Genomic DNA, 26287 nt, shown 5'->3' with positions numbered 1-26287 from the left:
CTTGCCCTTATCACAATGGATTAGCCCACAAGAGGAATGAGAGAGAGAGAGAGAGAGAGAGAGAGAGAGAGAGGTATGAAGAGGGAGAGGGAGAAGGTGGCTCTGAGTGTGAGTCAGTATATCTTTCTTCTCCGGTGCTGGATTCTACAAGCCGCTGGGCAGGAAATGAGGCGGAGGACACCCACTGACCTGCAGCCACTTGCCGCCTCTCAGCCTATCACAGAAACAATTTAAACAGCTAATGGAACTAGGCTGATCCTCTTTCCATCTCATACAGGGGCACTGTGACTCATACTGCTCATTTCTGATCAGAGCTCCTCAGGCTTTGAAGTAATCTACACCAGACTGGGGATAGACAGGGCTAGTTATGTTATTATACATATCTATCAGACGGATACGTGTACGCGGCTTGACTGCACACTGTTTGTTTATGTATGATCCCTGAGAGAGATTAAAAACAGGAAAGCTAGCGAGGGTCTGCGTGGGAGGAAGGGACCAGGCAGATGGGTCAATCTGCAGGTGGAGGTGGGGTCCAATGTGGGGTGACTGGGGGGCATGTGGGGGTGCCGCCTGAACATGTCCATGACACAATGTGAACAGGATGCTGGGAGGAAGAGCACAGCGGGCAGTGGGGCAGCCACAGAGAGCCCCCCCGCCATCATCTGTGCTGGATGAGCACCAATGGAGCAGAGAGTTAACTAAAAACACACATTGACAGGGAGGCTAATAGTTGCAGAGGGAACATCCTGGTAAACACACATCTCATTTGTATGCGTGAGCTCTATGCAGTGGTGTAAAATGCATGTACAGTCTGCTCGACGCTAAGAAAGGAGATGGTTACTAAAGTGTTACCTGCCCATCACACGTTCTCAAGAGACATGTTTTCCAAATCAGCATATTCCTTTAAATCAGTGCAGGTGACTTAGTGCTTACTGAACATGTGGATGTGACATCGTCATTATTCATCCTTTTATTTCATGTGGTCTCAGTGGGATCATCATCCGTCCCACTTCCTCTGCCCCGGACTCGCTGACTGACAGTTATGTGGAAAAAACAGGGGAAGCTTTCCTTCCTTGTCGTGTTTGGCATGGACAGTGTGTGTGTGTGTATGTGTGTGTGTGTGTGATCTGATGAGCCCAGCAGCAGCAGCAGCAGCTGCAGCTGCAGCAGCACACTATCCTGCCTATAGGCCCCACTTAGTTTCCCACAACCTGCTTGCAAAGAAAAAAATCCATCTCACATACACGACTGCGACCATTACTTTGATTATCAGTTATTCTGATGATTTCTTTTTCGAGCAATCCATTAGGGCTGCAACTAAAGATTGTTTTCATTATTTAATCATTAACTTGATTGACTGATTCATAGTTTTGTCTCAGAAAAGGGGACGTCTTCAAATGTCTTGTCTGACCAACATATTGAATTTACTACCATGTGTGACAAAGAAAAGCATCAAATCCTCACATCTGAGAAGCTGGAGAGAGCAAACGAGTACAAAATGATCAAAATGATTTTTTGATTATAATCATTGCAGCTCTGTAATACATACAAAAAAAAGTAGCCATCATGATTTCCCAGAGCCCGAGGTGACGTCTTCTAATGTCTTATTTTGTTCTACCATCAATCCAAAATCCAGATATATTCACATCACGCTGATATGAAACAGAAAAAAAAAAGCAGAAAATCTTCAACTTTTAGGAGCTGGATAAAATCAGTTTTGTGCCATAAACCTGGTCTTTGGCCATGTTGGCCATTTGCGCGATGAAGATCCGTTTGAGTCGAGATTTTGCCTTTTTTTTTTGGTCCCATAACACTCTGGGAGCTTTGATCCAGTTTGTGGATTCTCTCTTCCTTTTCTCATGTAGCCCATAGCTGTTGTTCTGAAGTTGATGTTCAGTGCTTGAAGCACACAGCATGGACAGAGCTCCCTGATGAGATGTGGCTCTGTTGAGTTACTTGAAAACAGTCTCCTGAGACAGCGCTAAGCTCTACTCATTATACCGAGGCTAAGTGTCTTAGACGATAGAGGATTAGAGCAGAAAGGTCCGTGCTGTGATCGAGCTGTTTTGTTTAAAAGCAGCGCTGGTTGAGTCAGTGGTGAGGTATTGGCCTGTGGCATGACATGACATCATGTGGCTCTCTTTCCTTGATAAGAGTCATTGCACTTAAGTCTTATGAGAGGAAGTCTTGTGTATTTACAGCAGAGGAAAAATCACGTTATTAGAGTGGAATGAATGGATGTGGAGCTCTTTGTTCTGTTCAGACACAGAGTAGTCAGACCAAATTAACAAGAGAATCCAAACTCTAAATAACCCAACAACAAAAGGATAGAAATGAAGTCGCTTAGAGGTGTAGAAGTGGGACGGTAGTGAAATAAGTCATTTTAGAATCTGCATAATTAAACCTGCAGCTTTTACAAATCAGGTTTTTAAAACATAATTAATGCACTGATGAAGAATCTTTCATTTTATACTTAAAATGACTAATTCTGCTCATTTCATCCAGATGCATTTCTGTCTGTGGCTGTGACACTGATTATATACTGCCATCTTCTGGTTGCTTTAGGTACAAAAACCGACCAATGGAAAGTATCAGTCTACACATCAGGCTCTGTAACAACCGAAAAACTAGGTTTTAGAAAACACACAATGAAAGAAGTGTTCAACAGATCCTAGTAGGTTCAGGTTTATTAATACTTCTCAATAATAAAAAGAAACATTTGTTTTTAAACATGGCATACAGGTCCACAAATATTTTTTTCTACTTAACATCATTTTTTTGTAAAAGCGTAAAAATATCTTAGACACACAGTAAAAAGCCTTCATCTCGCATTAAGTTAAATTAATCTTTCAATTTGGCAGGTCAGAACTGATAGATGACTGTTTTTTGTTTTTTTTTAAATGACCGGCTTCCTCCCTCTTGTGTAACTGCAGCATGAGGAAAATAAATTGAAATGACTCATGTGAAAAACTACCAGCCACATGAAAGTGCAATCTATCAACTCCATTAACCATAAATTCAGCCATAATAGTGTGTTTGAAGTCAAGTGGAAGGACTGAGATGATGAGATGGATAAGTGGGATGAGGAAACTCAAAGCTACATCAAAAAACAGCTATAGAAAAGATAGCATGAGTTGATGAACAGCCACTGTCTGATCATGGCGGCCTCTGAAAATATGCAATCACCGCTAGCGTCCAACATTTTTCTCTGCTCTCGTTACCAATAATATAAACCAGGCAATTTGACTTCTGAGAAAACAAACAATCATGCAGAGAAGGGAAAATACACTGTGGTCACACAGCTGTTGTTTTCATTTGTTACTGTTATGACGGTAAAATGGAGGCAGGAGTGAGAAGCTTAAATAAAGATGTCCGAGCACACGCTATGGTAGGCTGTCTGTTCACAAACTCGTGCTGTGCTAAAGAAAATATAGCTTCAAGACACAGTCACTCTGAAGGGTTCCCATTTCTCTGATTCAGACCTCAATAGTGCTGACGAGCCGCTGTGGCAGCCACATTCTGTACATCTTAAACAATAGACAGGAAACGAAGAACAATAGGACTCTTAAAACAAGAGCATGTGGGTGACAGCTTTCCCATATAAACGCTGACCAAGCACTAAAGTGCCATAATCCCTACCAAAGTCATATGTACAGTTGTAAAAAAAAACAAAACAAAAACAAAACAGAGATGACACGAGATTATAAAAAAGAACAAAAAGAAATAAAATACTCACTCAACACGTCATACACACACTTACTTCATGCAAAACTAGTCATTTTGGAAAGCTACTGGTTACCAGTCAGACACACCCGAGAGGAGGACAGAGACGTGATTTAGAGACGCTAACAGATGGACGGCGGGAGGGAGGAGGCGGCGGTGGCAGTGGGTGTAAACGGAGGTTAATATCAAGGCTACTGAGTACAAGGAGCTGATGAAAGAAGCCCTAACCTCCACCACAGCAGCCCTGCCCTGGCTCAGCCCTGGGCTTCTCCTCCACCCTCTGCACCAAAAATACCAGCTGCAGGATCACAGAGTGGCATTAATCCTCACCACGCAGCCACCCACACCCTCCCGTCTCCCTCTCATCTCCGTGCCCCAGAGTCAGAAGATGCTCTCGGCTCACCAAATGCCACTAAAGTGCTCTCTCTACTAATGTGTTAAGCGCTTCGATGAGGTCAGCCAAGGAAAACAAAACAACACATAAATGAACAGTTGCATAGTATCAAACTGGAAAAAGTGTCAGGCTTCCACCAAAAAAAGTCTTATTGAAACATCATACATGTCTGCTTAACAAAACAAACAAAAAAAACACTTAAAAAATCATAAGACAACAATGGTAACTTGTGGACTTGTGGTCCGACAAGTGTGTCAAGCTTGATTGAGAGATGTGTGTGTTTATGTGTGTGTGGGACATATGGGGTGTGAGAAATCTGCACAGCTGTCGAGGCAGGAGAAGCTGAAATGGTGGAGACAGCTGTCTTAATTTGTGTGTGCGCATGTGTTCATAAGAATGTGAGACAAGGAGGGAGAGAGAGAGAGAGAGAGAGGAGAGGAGAGGAGTCGTCCATCTGTGTGTGGTGTGAAGCTGGCTGTCTTCAGCTCAGTACTTCGGTACTTTGGTATAATCCTCCTGGACGACACTCTTGCACAGACACATGGAGAGGATCATCCCAAGGAGCTGGAGGAAATGGAGTTGTCAGCTTAGTTATCAGAGTTGAAATTGACAAGTGGAGGTGGAAAACTGGTGGAAAACAATGTTATTATCAATGCAGCAACTTTTCCACCTCGGACAACTTGAAAAAAAATATATTTTTAGCATTTAAAATCAGCTTTCTTTTATGCACAATTTCAAAATGCGTCTAAAAATAAGAGGGGTTGAAATGCAGTTAATGGAAGTAAAACTACTTCATTGTGTATTTTTTCAAATCTGTCTTAAATGAAGCTTGCTTGCTTTATGTGTGGTGAAAGCACGGCTGCAGCCAGCAAGTAATGTTATTATCGACTAATCTGCCTATTACTTTCTTGATTAATTCCTTGGTCTATTAAATTACAGTAGATGGTAAAAATGCCAAAAATATCAACACAACCTAAAAATAATGCATTTACTATCATACAAGACACAGAAAAGCAGCAAATCTCTACATTTTGGAAGTCGGAGCAAGAAAATGTTTAGCATTTTGCTTGAAAAATAAACTACTATCCAATTATGAAAACAGCTGCGTGATCACAGATGGCACAACTGTTTTGATCATCGAGATGAGCAGATCATGCAACACGAGAATCCATCTCTCCAGACTTCAAGTAATCGCTTGTGGCTGAACCGCAGTGGCCCCATCACTGTATGAGGAACTACTAGCAGCTACATGTGGATGTGGTTTAGGTGTGACAACAGCACAATTATTTGTTTGAAAACAGCAACGGCTGATGTCAGTTCAGGTATCAGTTTATCCATTCCTAACGTGACTCCACAGTCTTGTTCTGTTTAAAAATGCCTTTCAAAGATCAGCCAAAGCTAATATGAGGTTTCACAAGTCAGATTTTGACACACCTAGTTGGTATTTTGGTCATGGTAAGTGTAGGTTTACTGTCGCTACTCTGTCTTGGAAACAAACCCACGTGTGACTACCATAAGATATCCCGTCTTCCAGACTGATGAAACCTCATATTAGCTTTGGCTAAACTAAGAATGTGTTTTCTGTGTGGATTTAGCCCTCCATCTTTCACAATGAAGTTGTGTCAGAGAGGGATTGATTCATGGCCAGTATGAACCGGAGGAATGATAACAAACTGTTTCAACATACAGTATATGTGGTATGAGAGTATGATATAAACCTAGTCCAGAAAAAAAATCAGATCTCATCCTTTAAGGCGAGTCTGAGGAAAAGACAGATACCTCAATGACTGCCACACCGACACAGATTCCCAAAATAACTCCACAGTTGTCCAGGAGCCATTTCTCCACGCTGCTTATACAACCCTAGAGAAGAGAACAAGAGAGGGAGAGACAGAGAGAGGTTAAGAAAGACATGGTGACGGGGGGGGCTGCAGGCCAACGAGCAGAGGAGAGACGAATGTCTACGTGATTCCAGCCGGACATGAACAGAGCCTTTTCAAAACACAACTGTTGGCTTTGGACGGAGTCAGTGAGGGGAAGAATAACACGGCTTAGCTGAGCAGAGGAAAACTGCAGAGAGAGAGGGAGAGCAAATTTCTGAAACACGCAGACCAAACAACAGAACAATGGAGCTTTCCCAGCGTTTGAACGAATCACACAGCACAAACACGCCTCAGCTGTCGGTGTTCGCTGTGCTGATTAGGGACGACCACAGTGCCACACTGAGCTGGCAGACTTACACAACACGAGTCCGACCGGCTTACGTAATGAGGAAAGGTGTACAGTCTATCAGAGCAGTGCAGGCGTGCTGTAGCACTGTACGCCCAGCTGAAGTAACACTGACCGGGGTTTACACTGGGGTCTGTTAGCATTCACAGATAACAGGTTACCGTTTATGTAAGCCTCAGTGGGACGGGGGGGCACTTATTAAAGAAGACAGTTCACAATGTGTCAGGTAACGTGTGCGTGTGACAGCAGTGAAAATCTAATGAAGTACATTTACTCAATTACTGTACTAAAGATCTATTTTAGGGACACATTTGCTGCTAGTGCTTTTGTAACTTTACTTAGGTAGGATTTTCACTTGTGAGTAGAGAGGATTTTTTTATTGTGGTATTACTACTTTAACTTGAATAAAAGATCTCAATACTTCCCATTCTACTGTATGGGGAGTGTTAAAGGATGACACAGACTTTCAAAGACTTCCTGTGAGTACCAACATGTTGTAGCACTCACTTCCTGTCTGATGTCGCAAACCCTCTGATAAAGACTTGGTGTTAAGGCAACAAAAGTTGAAAAAACAAAACAAAACAAAACATTAAAAAGCATGTGATGTTTAATTTTGTGGTTTCACTGAATGAAAGCAGAAACAGCTGAACTCTGTGATACACATGTCTGTGTAGTGAATGAATCATGGCGGACATCTTGGTCACAGGTACAATCCTGCACTGAGGGGAAAAAGTCCCAGCAGTTGGTTGATCACCGTGGGGCAGACTGCAGAACCGGGCGGGAGCTGCTCTCCACAGCAGTTTCACACGGTGCCTTAGTGACCACAAAAGCGATGAACCAAGTTGGGGGAATTTTACGACCGATCGGAAAAATATGCTACCCTGTAACAAAGAGTACTTCACATATACTGCTCGAGTAATGTTTTCCATGTCAGCCTTGATACTTGATACTGAACTGAGATGGGGAAATTGGATAAACAGCTGTTGGCTTCATCAGTAAGTTCACAATTATGATTTTCACAATGATTTTCGGCCTTGGTGCAGAAACAGCGCAGCAGATTTTAGAGTCGTGTACCGTTTCGTAGACGGGTAGCTCTGCGGAGAGGTGCTCACACAGGCCGACGTCCTTCATGTCCGTGCCAGGCAGGGACTGGTTGCGACAGGAACATGAGTAGAGGTACTGGGAGCTGTTCTTGATTGAAAGGTTCTCAGACCAGTTCCCCGGACCAGTCCATCCACAGCACTCCATCTGGTGAAATGAACGAGAGGGAGGATGTGAGTCAAAGGATTAGAGGTGAAAGGGAGAGCAGAGGATGGAGGACAGGTTGAGAGGTGGAAATTAATGCTAGAATAAATAATATGAAGGAAAAAACTACAGCAGCAGATCCACTGGTTCAGTGAATGAGCATTTCTATTATGGTTTTTGAGACCAGTCTCCTCCTGGCTGCTGTTCTCCTCAGAAAGATCAGAGATCAGGTAAAGACGCTTGACAGGAAAGAGACAGAGACAGAGAGAGATAAGAAGTGAAGAAAATGCATGACGTCAATAGTGCAGGAACATCCTGACTTCAGCTTGCTTCAGACCTGATTTATTTTGTGGGCTTATTAGTTTAATGAGTCAGTTCATGCCAAGTACAAAAAAACTAAAGAAAACAAACAAAATGTATAAAAAATGCCAAAAACAAAGCACATTTTCTCACTGAGCCTTAAAGTGTCTGATCATGCAAATAGCTTCAATTTTACATGCTGTGATTCTGAGATATCTTTCTCTGAAACTGCTGCCAGCCCAAAACAACAGCAGTCAATGGAACTTTGTTTGTTCTCCTCAAAGCACTGAATCTTTAAATCTGGAAAACTCAGCAGCGACATGCTTTCCTTCAAACAACATCGCAGTCACTCAGGATAGACTATTTCATCAGTAGAGAAAAGCTCCAATGAAAATTGTTCACTGTGAGGTTTGTAGCTTATCCAGAGTGACTGTCAAAGACAAGCTGCTGTTGACTTAATTAAATGTCGTTTTCGTGTTCTGAGCACCCTGAACACAATTCCCATCACCTCCATTGTACTGAGGTGGAGGCAGAAAACTTGGAGACTAATTTCAAAAGCTGTGCACATAAAATCAAAACTACCTGCATGCCTGTGCACCACTGGGGTGTATAGGACTCAGAGCTCACGTCATATCGCTTATGCAGCAATTATGAGCAGTTCTTTGTGTAATTCTTAGTCAGAGGGGGTTAAGAGCTCAAATTCACACTGGAGACACCCATTCTAAAAATATAATCACTGTTACTGATGTTACTGTGAGAGTCACTTTACATAACAACTCTGACCAAATGACATCTGTTAATCCAACCTGCTGCTGTTCATGTATCCCTGTAACACATACGAGTGCAATGGGAGAGGGAATAAACAACCAAATAACTTCTGATGTAGTGAACAGACTGATCAGCTGTTTCCTCTTTGAGAGAAGAAGAAGAGGAAGAAGAAAGAGGAGAAGAAGAAGAAGAAGAAGAAGAAGAAGAAGAAGAAGAAGAAGAAGAAGAAGAAGAAGAAGACTGGTTTTGTACTTCTTCATCTTCTTTGAAGTTTCAATTGCGGTTGGCAAACAACTTCTGGTTCGTGACCTACTTCTTCTGTGCTGTTTGCTACAGCCGTGTGTGCCGTAGCCTGCTAGCTTAACATTTTGAATATTGGCAGCGTCATGGGCTGTTTTTCAAACTACAGGTGTATTAAGAACCACTTGAAGAAAATGATCATTTACACTGTTCACTGTTACAATTGGCCTTTGTGTCTCTTGTACAAACCAGGTTGAGGACTCAACTCACCGTCCTCTGAATGTAGTCCCAGGTGTGCTCTGTGGTCCTGTTCTGGCCAGTGTAGTTGGTTATCATGCCCTTTATGATATTGGACATCTCATATTTCAACTGGAAATGAGATGAGAAGACGGTTTATGCGTCACACACACAATACTGATAACTTGTTTTTAGTTGACACAAATATCATAAATAAAACTGGCTGTTCATGAACACTTTGTACATGCATGTTTGTAAAAGATAAGACTTTACTGATTCCACACCGGGGCAAGTTAGTATGTAATCCATAAAAGAGCCGACAGATTGCCCAAACAGAAAGGCATCTTTGAAGCAGGGTAGAGAGTCAGCGTTGAGGAAAAGGAAAGAAATACAAAATTTACTGCCAACATCTGAACTTGATGTTTCTTAGGGCAACACCTCAGCTGGTACTGCGCTGTGAAGTCTCAGGCTGGCCTGAAACACTGCACAAATACAACTTAGCAGGAGCTTGACTCTGTGTTTATGTGCGTAAGACCACAGAGCAGAGGCAGCGATGTATCTTCAGAGCTCAACTGGAGATGAGTGACTGCCTCACCCTATTCTGGGAAAGGGCACCACCCTTCCCTGTGGTAAGCCTTAAACACAGAGAGTGTGTCTAAAGCTACAGACACAGACATGCTCTCTGAAATACACACAAAAACACATGCACACACACAAATACAGTACACGCTGGAGGGCGATAGCTGCCTCCGCCTGTCCTGAGTGCTACAGGTGTGAGGTTTATCAAGGGAAAGGCTTTTTACGTCCTGGGAGGGAATGGCCGTGTGTGAAACCAGTCCGAGAGGTTGGCGTGTCCAAACACAAGACACACACACAGTGCAAACAAACAGCCAGCTCTTTTGTTAAGGCCTGTTCTATTATTGCTTTGACCGCAGATTCAACAGGTTTTCGAGGAAAAACCCAGGAGATGAGAGAAAACCTGGCCTCTGTTTGATGGTCATCCCACTTATGCTGCCTTTTGTAACTTAAAAAGTCAGCTGAGTGACCTGTTTAATAAGCCCAAATCCCCTACAGATATAAACCTCACAAACAACATGTGATATCTGGATGGACTTTGTACTATTAGATGTGTTTTTGACATCCGGCTGCAGTGTTTTTTCTTCTAGGGTTTGGTTTCATATGTATTGTTTTACTGGTCTTGTTTTAGGTGAATCACTTGTGATTTGAATTTTAACTAATCGGCTCGGTGAGCTATCCTGAACATAACTCTCCTCTTGAAACGTGTAGTGGTGTTAGCATTGTATTGTCAGTATTGTCAAAATTAATCTTGTCATATTCAGAAAGTTCAGAAAGCCACCTTTGATTTCAGCTTTGTGACAATGCCTTTTTTATTCTCGATAATCCAGTGGGTTTTAGGGAGTTCATTTAGCTTAAGATGTGGAGCAAGGAACACTTCAGCCTTCAGTTACTCAAACTGATTCATTTTTGAGACTCATGATTTCACTGAACAGAGGCAGCACGTTGTTTGTTGTGACCTGTCTGACTTGTTTTCTAATTAGCCCTGACTAATGACTAATGTTTTCCTCGTGGGCTGATCTCTCTGTCTATCTATCTTTCTATTTATCTCTCTGTCTGCCTGCCTGTCTGTATATCTGCCTGTCTGTCTGTCAAAGGCTGCAGACATTGTTACAGCTTTTTGTTTGTTTTCCCAAAACAGGTTGACAAAACAGAAACATATTCAACCAACTCTGGTGAGTTGGCAATCTCGCCTATAGGGGGCACTGTTTCATCAAAGACTTCAGTAGAAAGTGGTTTCTGTCCCTGGGGTGATAATTAGAGTCTTAGATGGGACAGTGTTAGACATACCAATGTAATATGTCAACATAGCCTAGCTTTAGCAACAGTCAAATCATGAATTTGTCCTCTCCTTCTAACACAAAAACCCAAAACAACCAACGGGGGATCTGAGGCGACGGTGGAAACATTCAGAGTAAGTATACGCTTTCTTCCTCCCATACGGTTCACACATCTCTTTCTGTCCATATGCTTCATCTCACTTTCTACCAGCATCCAACGTCACATCAGTCACAAACAGACATTTTGTCACTTTGCAGTCATTGAGGTACAAATTTGTGTTTCATCAGAGGATGCATGAGGTTCCCTAACAGGGTTAGTTAAGATCTAAATGCAGCCAGTCACAGCTGTGAAGGGGGAAGTACAAACACTCAGTAGGCCCCAGCTGTACCAGTGAGAAGAAGGGAGGGAGAGGGCATGAGGAGTAGGGGTTAAGAGTAAAAGGAGATCAAATTAGGACAGAGTCAAAAGGGGGGAAAAAAAAACCTAAGACGACTAAAACACACAGTGTGCAGACATGATAACAAATTATAAAGAAGTGAAATCAAGAAAAAAAGAAAAGGAGAAAAGTATAACCCTGATTCTAAAAAGTTGGGCCGCTGTGTAAAACCTAAATAAAAACAGGACAGTGTTCCTGAGGCCATGTAGTGATATCTTTTATACAGTCATGTGTCCACAAAGTGGGGAACCTCTCTCCATCCTCGCTTGTGAACGACTGAGTCTTTCCAGGATGCCCCTTTCATACCCAATCATGATACTATCACCTGTTGCCAATCAACCTGATTACCCGTGGAATGATCCAAACAGGTGTTTTAGGAGCATTCGACAACTTTCCCAGTCTTTTCTTTCTCCTGTCCCACCGTGTTTGAAATGTGTTGCTGCATCAAATCCAGTGTGTGTATTTACAAAAATTGATGATGAGGAGGAGGTCAAACATTAGATATATTGTCTTTGTACTGTTTTCAATTAAGTATATGTCAAAAAGGATTAGCAAATTATTGCATTCTTTTTTATTGACGGTTTACACAGGGTCTCTACTTTATTTGGTATCAGGGGAACTGTACACTGAATAAGTATAATGGAGCTAATGTCTTACCCGATCTCTTTGGAAGTAAATGAGAACTCCAGCAGTGACCTGGGCGATAAGGATGAGCAGGAGGCAGGTGAAGTACTGTGGGGGATAAAGGAAAATGTCACCATAAAATATATTTACAATCAAAACTTTTAAAACACTGACAATACTGCAGGAAATCAGCACGTTTATAAATTATGGAATATCAAATATCAAATAAAGGAAAAAAAGCAGCTATAATCAAATATATCAAAGGGTTTGTCCCCTCAGCTTAACGGAGCTTTATAGAGTTTCAGATCATTGCTTAGCCATCGTCTATGTAACATTACTATTTTGGTTCACTCTCACCGCTCTCATGTATTTTTCAGCTGCAACAGGCAGCGGTTTTCAGAGACCTGCTTAGCACTAAATGACAGACAGCTACAGTAAGCAGATAGCGTGTGAAGACAGTGGAGAGTTTATCAGCTTTAGAGTCAGATACTTCTCTTTGGAGTTGGTGGAGAACAAAAATTGAGCTAGAAGAGAGTCAATACTGGACTTTGATCCATGAGGTGGACAGAAAGACGACTCCAATTGAATGTCAATACCTGCTGTGTAAACAAGACAGTGTTTGCCGAGAGTTTGCCATATCAGCCTAAAATATGACGATATGTCAATATTGTGTCAAAAACTTGTTTTTGCTGCAGGCTTAAAAATCCCATATTATATAACAAAACAAGCAGAAAAGAAAAGCACTCTTGGGTAGACATTTTTACCTTTAAGTAGTCATTAATCTGAGGTTACAGTCTTACACATAATCTCCAAAGCCTTCTTCAAGAATAATGTAAGCCATTAAAGATCCTTCCACAGCCTCATCTATGTCCTCTCTGAGTGTGAAGGTGGTGGTGGTGGGGTGTGTGTGTGTGTGTGTGTGTGTGTGTGTGTGTGTGTGTGATGGGGGGTGCTCTGCCAGCTGGTCACTGTCACTGGGAGAAGTAGGTCACAGCAGTTCTTCAGTTAACCCCTAGCAGGTTTAAGGTTGTCAAGGACATGTACCCATCCCCACTCTTGTTGTACCCCCTACATCTCACTGGCTTTATCCCTGTCACCCCCCTCCCCTCTGTAAATCCACACACGCTGCCAGCCCCCAGCCCACACATAAGCAGAAATGCGAAAGGGCTTTACTGTCAGCAGGAATCTATCATGTGTTCTTAGTCAAGCTTGTAATCACATGCAGGTGCATTTAGGTGAATGTTTCACTCAAAAGATAAATGTTCAATAACTGTACATTTATAGTTGGCTGGTCCCATTTTATTCCTGTGTCTGTAGCATGTCAGCATTGGATCGTAAAGTGAACACAATTCCTCACCAGACCCAGCAGACAACGAATTTCGTAGATGGCTCCTATGCAGCCGAAGAAGCCCATGGCCATTGACAAGGAGCCCACTCCGATGAGGATGTAGGAAGCCACTTTTACTGTGTCTGATGATTCCTCTGGAGAAAACAGATGCGAACAGACAGAAAAACACAAGAAGAGTTCAGCTTACACAGAACCACTGAATCCTACAGTATATGGGTGAAGAAAACTAGACACCTGCTACAAGTTTTATACAGTTTATAGTTAAATTCAGCTCAAAAAACACAACCACAAGAAAATCAAAATGTCCCTGACACACATGCTTTCTGATGCGAGAACAGCAGAAATAGGGCCCTGATCTCTGCTCTTGTTTTTCTACTAAAACCACAGTGCATGTGCCTGCAAACAAATGCAGCTCAGAGGAAGGCCTCGTTCACATGCAAAACCATTTTCATGCAGATGGTGACAGCCAGCCAAAAATGATTCACAGCACAAACCTTCTACTTCTCTGAATTTGGAGCATTCTCGTGCTCTTCTCCCACAAAAGATTATTTTAATAGGCCACCAGAGAGAGTTGGACCAAGACAAGTCAATGTGTGGCGAGATTAATTGATTTCCCTCTTTGGTATGTAGAGCGGGAGAGCTCCTCGAGGAGGAGGGCGCAGAGACTGAAATGGAAGATTGGAAGGTTGGAAAGGAGATAAATTGGAGCCATTATGTGGCTGTGTGTTATCTGGGGCTGGAGGAGCTCCAGAGAGTCAGAGCTCGGTCTGCAGATGAAGCCAGAATCTGAGCTCTGTGAAATGGCTCCAGCTCCTAAAGCTTCCTGGGCCAAGCGAACCAGCCAGAGCTATCACATAACTCACTCCCATCCATTTGTTGAAGAAGCTGACAGACACAGCAGCTCCTCCACCGCTGCTCAATGAATGCAATGCAATGCTGCTCATTGGCTTGCTCACTGGGAAGCTGAACAGATGTAGTTATTCTAAATCCCCTCATCATATTAACTGCTGGTGCTTCATGCAGCAATTATCATATACACTATGCACTCTGGCAGATGGACAGTCATTATAAATGATCCCATAGACTGTTTTCCAAGTACAACTCTGCTGTGTAAAACGTCATGACTGTACATACACTGAGTCAACATTTGTCCAAACATACACCACACAAGCCAGACTATACAGGATGCAGGCTATGTCCTTATCCCAAAAATGAATAAGCAATATGTAGGGCGGCAGAGCATTTTCCTATCATGCCCCAATTAATCACTATACTGGATCAAAGACGCAAACGCTAACGAGATTTTCAAATGCACAGTAAGTAATTTCTGCCGCTAGGGGTCTCTCAGACAAACCAATAACAAAAATTGGAGTTTGATGACATTGATCATGGGATCATGGGAGTTGTTGTGTTCACTGTTAAAAAACCTCCACTGCTGATAAAAATGAATAACTGTGCTCCATCTTGAGTGAGCAATATAAATAATGGAACACAATAGAGCGGGGAGTGAGCTCGCTCGACAACTTTCTTCCTCACTCTGATGTATAGTTTGGTGTTTCTTTTGTTTCCCAGAAGTCAGAGCAAATAGAGCGGGTATGACAGCAATGACTAACTGAGATGCTCTGGCTGGAATAAAATGAGGGATTCTTTACTGACATTTTTTTTTTTTTCAAAAAGTGCACCGGTTAATCAGGAAAACCATTATTTGTAGCCTTTATGCCAAAAAATTTAGATTTTATGTACATCATATGACACTTAGAGGTTCACAAAGACATCATTACATGCATGTACTTCGCTGGCTCGACATGGGTTACCAGGGCAGCACATGTGGTGGTTTGAGAATAATTGAAAGCTAAAAGTACTTCAACATATGCAGAGTGCTTATGTGGCTACAGGGTAGCATTTAAAGGGAGGCAGACAAGCATACTGTATGTTCTATATCAAGCACTCTGCTGAAACATGTTATTTCAGTCTCTCTCTCTCTGTCTCTCTCTCTCTCTCACACACACATATGCACACACATGCAGGGTCAAAAGCAACAGATGTCCACAAGGTCCATAAAACAGGAATTATCAGAAGAATTTGGGAAGATGCACGAAATGATTTAAACAGAATCATCTGTGACTGGTCAAGAGATTGAGTGAGACCATCAAAATACGCTGAGCGTACCAAACCAAAGCTTGTAAGACACTGCTGGGTGTCTCGTCAGAGGCACAACAGATAAATGCGTAGAGCAGAGACCGATAAAAAAAGCAGTGACGCATGTTTCAGTGCTCAAACGGGACAGCATGATACATTGATACATCTTCATCACTTTTCCTGCTAGATACTATGATTATAGTCATTAGCCTCAATGTTTGCTTTAAAGAGCTGAACTACTTCACTGCACTTGTGGCACATTTAATTAACATGTAGATCCATGTAGATCACAAGCCAGTTTTCTATGATTATTAACTGTGGGAAGTATAATAGAGATTGATGTTTGTGTGTGGCTTCTCCGCAGGCCAGTGATTAAATGAGCACTTGTTCCAGTAAAAACATACAGTACACCCTGGAGTTAGAAGAAACGTCATGCAACACTAATGCAACCTCAAAATGATTCTCCGCCTTGACCACTTCTGAAGTTTTCATTGAAGCAGTTTTCTAATATGCTTGGCAATACATCTAACCTTTGGACTGACTATTTCCACCAACATCATGCAGAATCAGTAGCTTAAAATGAAACATATTCAGGGGGACTTTAACTGTTTAGTTGTTATTTGTATTCTACATCCTTAAAATGAAAGTGCAACTCAAAAAAAAAAGTCCCTCTATCAGGTGGAGCAAAGGTGAAGAGCAACCGATACTGAACTTTAAAACCACCCTGCTGTGGAGCTAGCATCTGTGCTCTGTGGTAATTTCACAGACACCTTTTTTCAAGTCAGCATGTGTTTGCCTGGTTTCTGTGCTGTTCTATTGTGTAATGTGGCAAGTTTCCATGTAGGACTCTGCAAGATATTCTAAAATAGTTCCTTAGGTGGTTTCCATGGAACTTTCCATTCAAAGAGGGAAGAATCATGGTGCCCTTCAAGAAAGCTGCTGAGGGAGGAGGGGACTGTTTGATACTGCAAGTCCTTGTGTAAACATGGCCAGTTACACGTTCAGCTTGTACAGAGCTGAAGGAAAAAGTCATGGTTGACATTATATACAGATTTAACATGTAAACATAAGTAGATCAACGTGGTGTGACATGAAGCCCCCCCCCCCATTCAAGCAGAATATTACTAACACTGTGCTGATATAGACGAGTGTACACTAAGGGGAAGATTCCCTTTTAACCTAAAAATATGGGACCCGAAACCAAAACATTCCCAAAGTTCCCCTGCCTGAAGTCATTGGGACAGCTGCAGAGGCCTCTATTAATATAACTCATAAAGAATGGAAACTGAAAACACACAGATCCTGTTTATGATCAGGCACTGTTAAAACTTCTGAGGGGAATGCACAGAGTCAATAAACAGAGTTGCTTGCAGCACTGGTTTTGGTTTCTCTACAGGGTGCCAAGAGGTTCCAAGTAAGGTTAGAAATCCAGGGGCCCAGCGTGGAGCTGAGGTTGACCCATCCTTGATACAGGCAACAAAAATACATGGGAGGAGAGAAGGTCATCAAACCCACACAGGAAGGGATATCCCTGCTATCTCTGGAGGAACAGCTGGATTATCATAACAATAGGACTGGGGCTGGCAGGGATGATGGATACTGTACTGCCTTTATGTTCTGGATGCCTGACTGGAGATAAGCAATCACAGCTCAATAATAACCTTGGAGCGATTCCTCCCTGCATAGTGACCTTCGAGAGCTGAAATATGAGCCGGAGAAAGACAAGGCTCGGTCTGACTTGTTCTGGACACAAGGTCAGTTTTGGTCAGTCTCCGTCAAAACTCCAGCCTTTTCAACCACTCATCAGTCAAAGCAGCACAGTCCTCCAGCCTAAATATAGATTTCTCCAGCTCTGCTCAGCCCTCAGAGACTGGTCTTTCTCATCAAAAAACTTCACATCGTTATGGAAAGCAAACACAAGCTAAAAAAGTTAGGGCTGCAACTCACAACTATTTTCACCATCGATTAATCTGCCAGTTATTTTCTTGTTTAATGAGTTTATCTTTACGGCAACAAAATGTCAAAAAAACAGTGAAAACCCCAACATCCCAGAGCAGCACAAAACCAAAAAAACATTCACAATGATATAAAATAGACAGAAGCAGCAAATCCTCATGTTTGAGAAGCTGAGAACATCTGGCATCGTTGATTGAAGAAGAACTTAAAATTTAACTGTATCAACTAATACTTTCAGCTCAGAAAACGTTCTTTCAGAGCTGCACAGTGTTGTATGTTATGACCCATCTGGTCAACCATCATCAGGTTGAAGTGAATGGATTAAACCTCACCATCAGACATAACTTTGGGACCCACACCATATGCTCATCTCCCATTGGAGGGGGGTATCTCATTAAAAGAAACAATACATTTCACTTGAAACACATATTAAGCAGGCAGATAAGCTGAAAGAATTCTTCTTTATAGACTGATGTTGGGAGAAAACTCCTGCTCTCAATGCTCCATCTGGGATGAATACACTGAAAGCATTTATAACAAGATTTATGGCAACTAACAGTTTCCATCCGTGGTTCATCGTTCTTTTCAGGCAAGGCTGGAACAGGGTTTCATTATGCTTTCTTTGGTTTCTTCCCAGTAGATTAAGTAAGTCAGATATATTGTTGTATAAGACAAAGCTGTTAGGAGAATGCCATTTGGAGGCTTGGTTTATTTTTCACTATGCAGTGTCTACAAATAGATCTGTGACAACATCTTTGAAGGTGAGAGGTGTGGTGGGAGATTCTATCCGAGCACCTCTGCCATCTGGCAAGTTCAAAGTACAACTGTGAAATCTGTTCGGAACCTGAAGGTGTTATTTTCCAACTTAAGATAAAACAACTTTATAATCACGAGTCTGTCACCTCCCCTGACTAACCTACTCTCCTGGATACCCACAGATGTGTTTGTCAGTGTGTGTCGGCTTGTCTACGGGGCAAGTTTTCTGAGTGGCTGAGGAAGTCATTAAATTTCATCTGTGAGTCACATTTTCGGTTTGGTGCAAACATCCCTTTGTGCTTCCCTGGGAAGGAGTCCTATGGGGTAAAATCCACATAAGCTAAGAAAAGGCAAGACATTTTAGGATTTGACAAGCACGCTCTCCCATCTCTATTTCCGCTTGCACTGTGCTCAGGACAGCTGAACTGACATAGGTCAAATGTGCTGAATGTTTGCTGACATGAGGATTATCACGAAAGGAGGTGGCAACAGGACAGCGGGTGTGTGTGAGCGCTACAACACTTACGCAGGACAGCAATGAAGCTCTGGTTATCGAAGAGGACCCACAGACCAAAGCCCATGATCAACGCTCCGAAGATCTGTGGAGGGGGGAGAGAAAAGAATCAGGCGCCAAATCTCCTGTGAGGGTAAAACACAGAATCTGTGCTGGCGTGTCTTAAACAGAGGGCCTTATTTTTGCTTCGTCAGTCTGTCGCATCTGGGATTAATCAGATCGTAACTCTTCTCTCTGTCTCTTTCTCTCACAGCAGAGGGAAAGAGGATGTGGAGAGGATCAAGAGACCCACTCTGCTGGTTTTTCTCACAATTAAGACGAAGCCAGCCACACGTCTTCTTGTCATCATCAGTCTTCAATATCTCATCGGGAACAGCAAAGTGAGCAGTGTTAAGTAAGGATAAAAAAGAAAAGAAATGAGAAGAATCATCACCTCTAGACTGGAAAAAATTTTCACTGGCGTCTGAGAGCCTCAGAAAATAATCAGTTTTACCTTATGTATCCTTGTAATGAGGTTATGAAGTGCAGAGCTTCTATGTAATTAAGAGGGCTGTTGTTTAGACATTGTGGGGCACTGCAGTGGGGGCAAAATCCATAGATGAGAGGCTCTGTTGATTCACCAGCTTCCCCCCTTGGACCGCCACCCCTCCCCAACCCCACAACAGTCATTAGAGCCCTGGTTAAAAGCTGTTCATTTAGAAGGACTGTTGAGCTCCCGGCAGCCATCATTAGCCCACCACTTCCTGGCTTCCCCTAGCCTCCACTAAACTAATCTGTCCACATGGACAAACACTGACACAGACACACACGCTTCCTATTAGACACCAGTGGAGTGTTCACATCAAACGGCCTGCGTCAGGTTTACAGGCGCAGTCTCATTGGAAAAGTCTGGACATCCTTGCAGAGGCAGTTTTAGGAGTCTGGGGAAATATCAACCCCTGAACTTTATGTTGTGGCCAGTGTGAGAGCACAGGAAACAAACAGAAACCATCTGCCGCTGTTTAGACCTGGCTGTGCTGAGGTATTCTGTGAAGCATCTCTTCCCAGGCAGAGTAACAGGAACATTCCCCTACGTATCTCCACTAATCTCTGGTGTTATTTGAATAGGGACGATTATTCAAATAAAAACCGCTGAAAGGCATCAGCCGGCTCTCAATGTGTCTGACTGAGCTGAACTAGCACAGCATATCTAACTTTCTATCTTAGGTAAACAGCAGTGCTGACAAAGTGGAAGTCACGTGGTATGATATTGACAGTGCACACTACGTGAAGCACAGCCACCGAAGCAATGTGATTACTTACAAAGAAGAGGAGGTTGAAGAGGAATAGAAAGTACTTGGTGACTGTGATGCATCCTTTCCCCATGGCTGCGCCTCTGGAAGACAGAAGTAAACAGAATTTATTGTCTTATTTAAATATCAGATGGTAATACTGCAGTATAGCACGGGTGTGTGAAATAAAAAGAGAAGACAGACACAAGACGGAGAAAAGACGCAATTATAAAACAAAGACGGCTTGCCTTGAGATGGCCTTGCTGTAACAGTATAATAAGGGAGCCACAGAACAAGGACACAGGAAAATCTGCACATTTGGGTTCCTGATTAAACACTTTAATCCCCAAACAACATCAGCCTCATTCATTTTCAACAACCACATTTCCCCAGTCTTACAGAGCACAACGCGCTCTAATCTCCACTTTTACAAGAGAACATTAAAGCCTGTTGCCTTAAAATATTCAATTTTATGACGGTGTTTTTCAAAGCAAGTTTGTTAACAAATATAGTTTTATTCTTGACAAACAAGAGGAACCACCCTGGTGAAACGGATCGGAGGGAAGACCACCACAAAAGCGTCAAGTGGTGAAGTCATGATGAGTGCGTGGAAACCATGACAGCATGTGGTTAGCCATGTTAGTGTCATCACAAGTAGATGGAAACAAGGCTGATCTTCAAATGTGTTTACTAGTAGCAACAAACTTGGTTAGAAGCAGTGTTTTATAGTCAGTTTAGGGAACTATTTCAAGCCAAATGTACAACAAGAGCATCCTATTCAAAACCATATCCAGCCATATTGTAATGTGATATAACCACCATGACAGACAACACAATAACGCTGTGACTCAAACTCTCAAAGCAAGCTGAGAACTGTCCCTGTCTGACGTTTTAAGTTTGGGCATGTTACACTGACGTCTTCACTGTTTTCCAATCAGTTTACCTTACACTCATCTAGATGTGTGTTTCCCACCCACACAGACGTATACATGCACAACCCTGCACATGTGACAGCACTGCACAGCGACTTTGCTGTGAGTAACACGCTCCTCTGAGGAAACACCTGTAGGCCAGGCCAGTGCCACACTTACAGTGCAGCGGGGACACTTTACGAAACTCGGCTCCACCAATCCAAAGAAAATATTCACCACAACCAGACCTTTTCCTTCACTGGGAGCACTGAAAATACAACCAGCCATTGTGGTTATTTGAGGAGTCTGAAAATATCCCATAAAGACAACTCCCCATGTATCAGATGACAAGCTGTTCTCTTCTCCCTGTCTCTTTCACATCAAAACTGTATGTTCTTCCCAATGTATGCGTCCATAATGGTGTGTTTTTAGTTCTATTTTTAACAGTGTATACTACTTTTGGAAGCAAAAACCCATGACCTTATGTTTATTGTGTATCTGAATAGAAAGGATAGCTACATATTTTGCACTGTTTTGATTTTGATTTAGCCTTGTCTGACATACTTGTTTTGTAATAGTGAATTCCTTGTTTAGAGACTTGATTAAAGAGCATGACACTGAAAATTAACATTGGGTTATGAGCAGAGCAAGTGCTGCCTGGGTAAGTAAAAACCGCAATCTTTCATTAAGCAAAACCTCTTTCTACAAAGACTAGCATGTTGCATTACCACTGAAAATTACTTTTGAGTTACTCTGAAAACACACAGTCAAATAACTTGCAAATACATTCACTTTGCTGGCATCTTTCAGTCACATCTGACTTTCATCTTCCTCTTCAGTTAGTTAGTGGTGTGCCTGTGTTTACACACACCAGTGAAAAGTGAAGCTATAATATGCAAGCAATAAATGCATCGTGAAAACAGGAGATGAACTGCAGCCTAATTTAAATACGAGACAGGGTACTTATAAAGAACACCACCTGTCTTACACTGAAAAGTTTGGATTCACCAAATACAATTTAAACTGCTGCAAATCACCACAAGAGCACTAGTTATTTATAATTTATATCTTTCCAATCCAAAATGCTTGGCTGGGTTTCAGTTTCATATGAAGGAGAACAGGCCTGTAAAAAGACAGCTGAGGTTAATATTAACATTAATATTACTAACCTATTAGATGTATATGATAACCTCAACATAAACACAATTTGATATTTACAAAATTGAACACAGTATATAGCCCAAACCACATAGCAGATACCCCTGCAAAGTAGATAATCCTTAAAGGAGATTGCTGGTCTTTATGTCTAGATGGTGAGCAGCAGGACGGATTAAAAAAGGATTAGTTATGACAACCATTGTTTGTTGACTGAGCCCCGTCCATCTGAAAAGAATTCCAAGCAATGCTTCAGTGCTCGACCAACAGGCCCAGCCCAATCCATTCTAAGGCATCCATCCACCTCCACTGAGGTTAGCAGGGAAGCCAAACCATAAATACAATAAAAGATTTTGCAGAACTCCCATGCAAGCTCACACACTCAGCAGATACTGTAAACTATGGGGATATTTTATAGGCTTATTTTTGCTGAACCTACCTAGACAAACCCAGTCACACTGGACTCCCTGAAAGCGAATGACAAATCTGTTCCGAGGTGAAAATAAGGAGTGGAAAGTGCAATGGAAATTCAAAGCAGAGCCAAATGGGAACTTCAAGTAACAGTTCCACTATAATCTTGTGTAACAGCTAGTATTCATAATGCCGATGGCTTCAAAAGACAATGTAATTTAGCTTAAATGTGACAGCAGAAACAGACAAGAGTAAGCTGGGGCTTTTGATGCAAAAAGCACGAGCAGAGAAGAAATAACGTGTTCTAAGAAATGAGTCACCTGAACTTTCCAAACTCTGTGACCTCACGGAGCCATTTTTTTACCCTTTGCAGCCCCCATTTCCCTGCCTGTGGTTTGGCATAAGGTGTGATTACCATCAAACAGTGTTTGGGGCGCAGGTGGTGTCCAAATTGAAATTATTGTTTGTTCAGTGAACAAATGGCCAGGATAAAAACATAGGGTCCAGAGATGATTATGAAGACAGCATTAGTGACAGATGGCATCGATTGTGTCTGTAATGGACTCAGCATGGATCAACTGTAGCCCTGTTGTACTCGAAAAGTCAGGCGATGTGCCAACCTCCATCTAAAACCACCTCCTATCATATCCATATTTGACCCATTTACACATCTGTGAGACCATCACGCTGGCATGAACCTGCTCAATCTTGATAGTAAAATCCTTAATACCATGCCAGAGTGCTGCTTTACCATCACTAACAATGTTGTATAGCTCTCTGTACAGACAGGATGTGGCTCATTGTATACAGTGGTATTTTGGTGACTAAACTAAAACAATTTGCATTTCTGTGTGAGTACGAGGAAACAGCTTTGCCACATGTACATATTCGGGTACAGCTATTGCTGCTAGTAATGACGAAATACTGTTTACATCTATAAATGTTCGGGCATCTGGATCTGGGTCGTGCAAAATCTGCAGACTAGATGATGTTTCATCAGTTGATAAGCCTCAAAAAACACTGTGGGGTGGAGGGGATTTCCCATCAGCCTTAATGGGCCTCTTAATATATGACATTAAAGGAGTGAAATCCCCAACTGGGGTTCAGTGCCAGGCAACGACCCACCATCCAGTGGAAATGATGAAGACTGTGGCAACAAAACTGAAGCAAACAGATGCAAAATTACTTAAAACTGCTTTCTGTGTTTGACTACCTAAAACTAGACATTAAAGTGTATATTATATGATATAAAGTAAAAAGAAGAAAAAGATGCGGCTTTGGTGGGAGGATGTCAACATCAGCTCTCACCAACAGGGTCAGTTTTTTTTCTATTTCCGCTGACGTAAAACATGAAAAACTTGTGTTTCTGTCACAACCACCTTCAAAGGTGATGCAAATACCACTCTTTTAACCTCTCGAAGCCCAGTTTGAGCATCATCAGTGTCTGCAATGGAATCAGCAGTACAGGACTTCATTTACAAATGCGGTCTTCTACACATCGTCAAACCACTCACCTACAGCGATCTACTGTGGTTTTTCAAGGACCGCTGTATGGATATATGAGGGATTAAGGACTTTGTAATGCAGTGGTATAATGAAGTTTGCAAACGTGATGCCCAGACACCAAATACATGGCTAGCTTAACAGTGATGGTGGCCAATGGGAGCATTTTGCCAAACCCAAAGGTATAATACGTACCTTTAAAATAAATGTATATTCATAAAGTATGAATTTGGCTTATTCCACCGCCTGCCCAGATATGAGTCATCTCTTGTAAATCACAATATTACTAAAAAGCTTGTACCTTACAAGCACTGTGGCAATGGGATGTTGCCTTGAATGCTGGGGGTAGGCCTCTTACTCATTGCTGCCTATGTACAGCTCACAACCTTTTTCCTGTCAAGCAATCTTATACACACACATATCCGAAGAAAAATAAGTTTGTGTCCCACTGAGACCTCTCTCACAGCTTTGTTGTAAACTAACGGTGCAGAGAACAAATATCTCAGACAATAGCTGCACATAACCAAGGCTTTGGTTAAAGAATGCAACTATATACATGCATACACAAAATTAGGGCTGCAGCCAACGCTAATTTTCATTGTCGATCAATCTGTCCATTACTCAAACTCATTATCGATTATCAAAATAGTTGCCGAGTAATTTAATTGTTGACAACTAATCGTTGCAGCTCTACACAAAATATTTTGCTAATAAACTTTATCAAAACTGATGTCTCCATAACTCAGGTGTGGGGGGGCTAAAGTACTCTTTAAAACTGAGACACAGACCAATTGTATGATTCTGACACAGTACATTCTCTAACTTGGCTAATAGCTTAATAAAGTGACATCCTGACATAAGGACACATGCTGGACCTGTGTCAGTAAAGGCAGACCTGCTGCTCCTTCATTGTTCGGACATCTGCTTTAACGTTTTCATTGAACTTATGAGATTCAGACCAACAGCAGTGAACTACAGTAACTTAAAAGGTAAACAGTAAAACATGGACAGTGACTGCGTAACGTTACAAAACTCACAAGTACGCAGTCTGTTACTGTTACAGCCCGTTTAAGTTAACGTTACTCCTTCTTCGGCAGACACTGAGGGATGAGTCCACACCGAAATTCACCGACTGACACTAATTCGTTCACTTTTTTTTTTTTTTATTTTTTTTTTTATTAAAGAGACTTCAGCAATTTCTTGAAGGTCGTCCAACATTAGACCAAATCACTTCGGTTAGTCGTTTCGAAGATGTTATCGATCGTTAAGGACGTTATCTTTACGTCAACAGACGCACACACAGCTAACAAACGGCTGTAACATGTTAGCTAACTTTCTGTTAGTTTAGCAAACAGAAATTAGTTTTTGCCATTAGCGGTTTCTCTGGAGCTACAAAAACGCTTTCTACAGGTAAAACAGACGGCGGCTAACTGACCATGACAACTTTACATGTTCCGTCGTAGCTAAACTTGGATTATTGCTAGCTAACGTTCGTTATATGAACACATTAAACTTACTTTGACTTGTTCTCCAGAGGTGGTAACTCTCGGCTGAGCGGTCGACCGTCTTCTGTCTTGCTGTCTGTGGGACTGAATCGTCTCTGGTGAGAAACAAGAACCGTGTGTGTGTGTGTGTGTGTGTGTGTTTGTGTGTGTGTGTGGGTGGTGTTCACACCCCTACCGTTCGGCAGTCTTTTTTTAACCCTCTCCTGCCGAGACAACTTTACAGACGGTCCCAGAGAACACACAGATGCCTTTTCTTATGATAACCAGACGTGGAGGAAGTGTTCAGATCCTTTATTTAAGTAAAAGTATTAATACCACCCTGTAAAAATACGCTGTTATAAGTAAACTAGTAAGTAACTGGTAACTCAAGCTGTTCAATGAATGCGGTGGAGTGAAAAGTACAATATTTCCCACCGAAATGTTGTGGACAAGAAGTAATAAGTAATAAGAAAAGAGTCAAGTACAAGAAGCTCAAATTTGTACATAAGTACAGAACTTGAGTAAATGTACTTCGTTGCAGATCAAGTTTTTTGTAAACATGACAGAAGGAAGCTTTTTAGACCACAAAAGAAATGTTCTTTGCTCCTGTAAAAACATAAAAGCACTTAAAACCAGTCCTGTGCAGGAGATGATCAACCAGCTATGTTGACATGTATGCTGATCATAAGCTGTTGCAGGGTGAGCCCAACAAAATGTTTGAGACTGCCTTTTAAATGCTCCATTGTAAGCCCTTTTAAAATACTGTTTACCACCATGCCTCAAGAA

The 26287-nt window shown here is 42.0% G+C and overlaps 1 protein-coding gene across 1 annotated transcript; it reads right to left on the bottom strand.

Annotated features, from left to right (window-relative positions):
- Positions 1 to 2664: 2664 nt before the first annotated feature.
- On the bottom strand, positions 2665 to 25620 carry cd82b (CD82 molecule b). The gene is made up of 9 exons (XM_076734000.1): positions 25535 to 25620; positions 20069 to 20141; positions 18779 to 18851; positions 13411 to 13535; positions 12087 to 12161; positions 9170 to 9268; positions 7421 to 7594; positions 5897 to 5980; positions 2665 to 4681 (listed from the first exon to the last, which is right to left on the bottom strand). Exons 2-9 carry the CDS (start codon positions 20129 to 20131, stop codon positions 4604 to 4606), a joined length of 771 nt encoding a protein of 256 aa, XP_076590115.1. The 5' UTR covers positions 20132 to 20141; positions 25535 to 25620; the 3' UTR covers positions 2665 to 4603.
- Between the last annotated feature and the right edge of the window lie 667 nt (positions 25621 to 26287).

This window comes from Chaetodon auriga, chromosome 6, assembly GCF_051107435.1.
Source record: "Chaetodon auriga isolate fChaAug3 chromosome 6, fChaAug3.hap1, whole genome shotgun sequence".
NCBI classification, from domain to species: domain Eukaryota; kingdom Metazoa; phylum Chordata; class Actinopteri; order Chaetodontiformes; family Chaetodontidae; genus Chaetodon; species Chaetodon auriga.
Note: the sequence above shows the minus strand (reverse complement) of the source record. Positions and strands in the feature narration are given on the sequence as shown.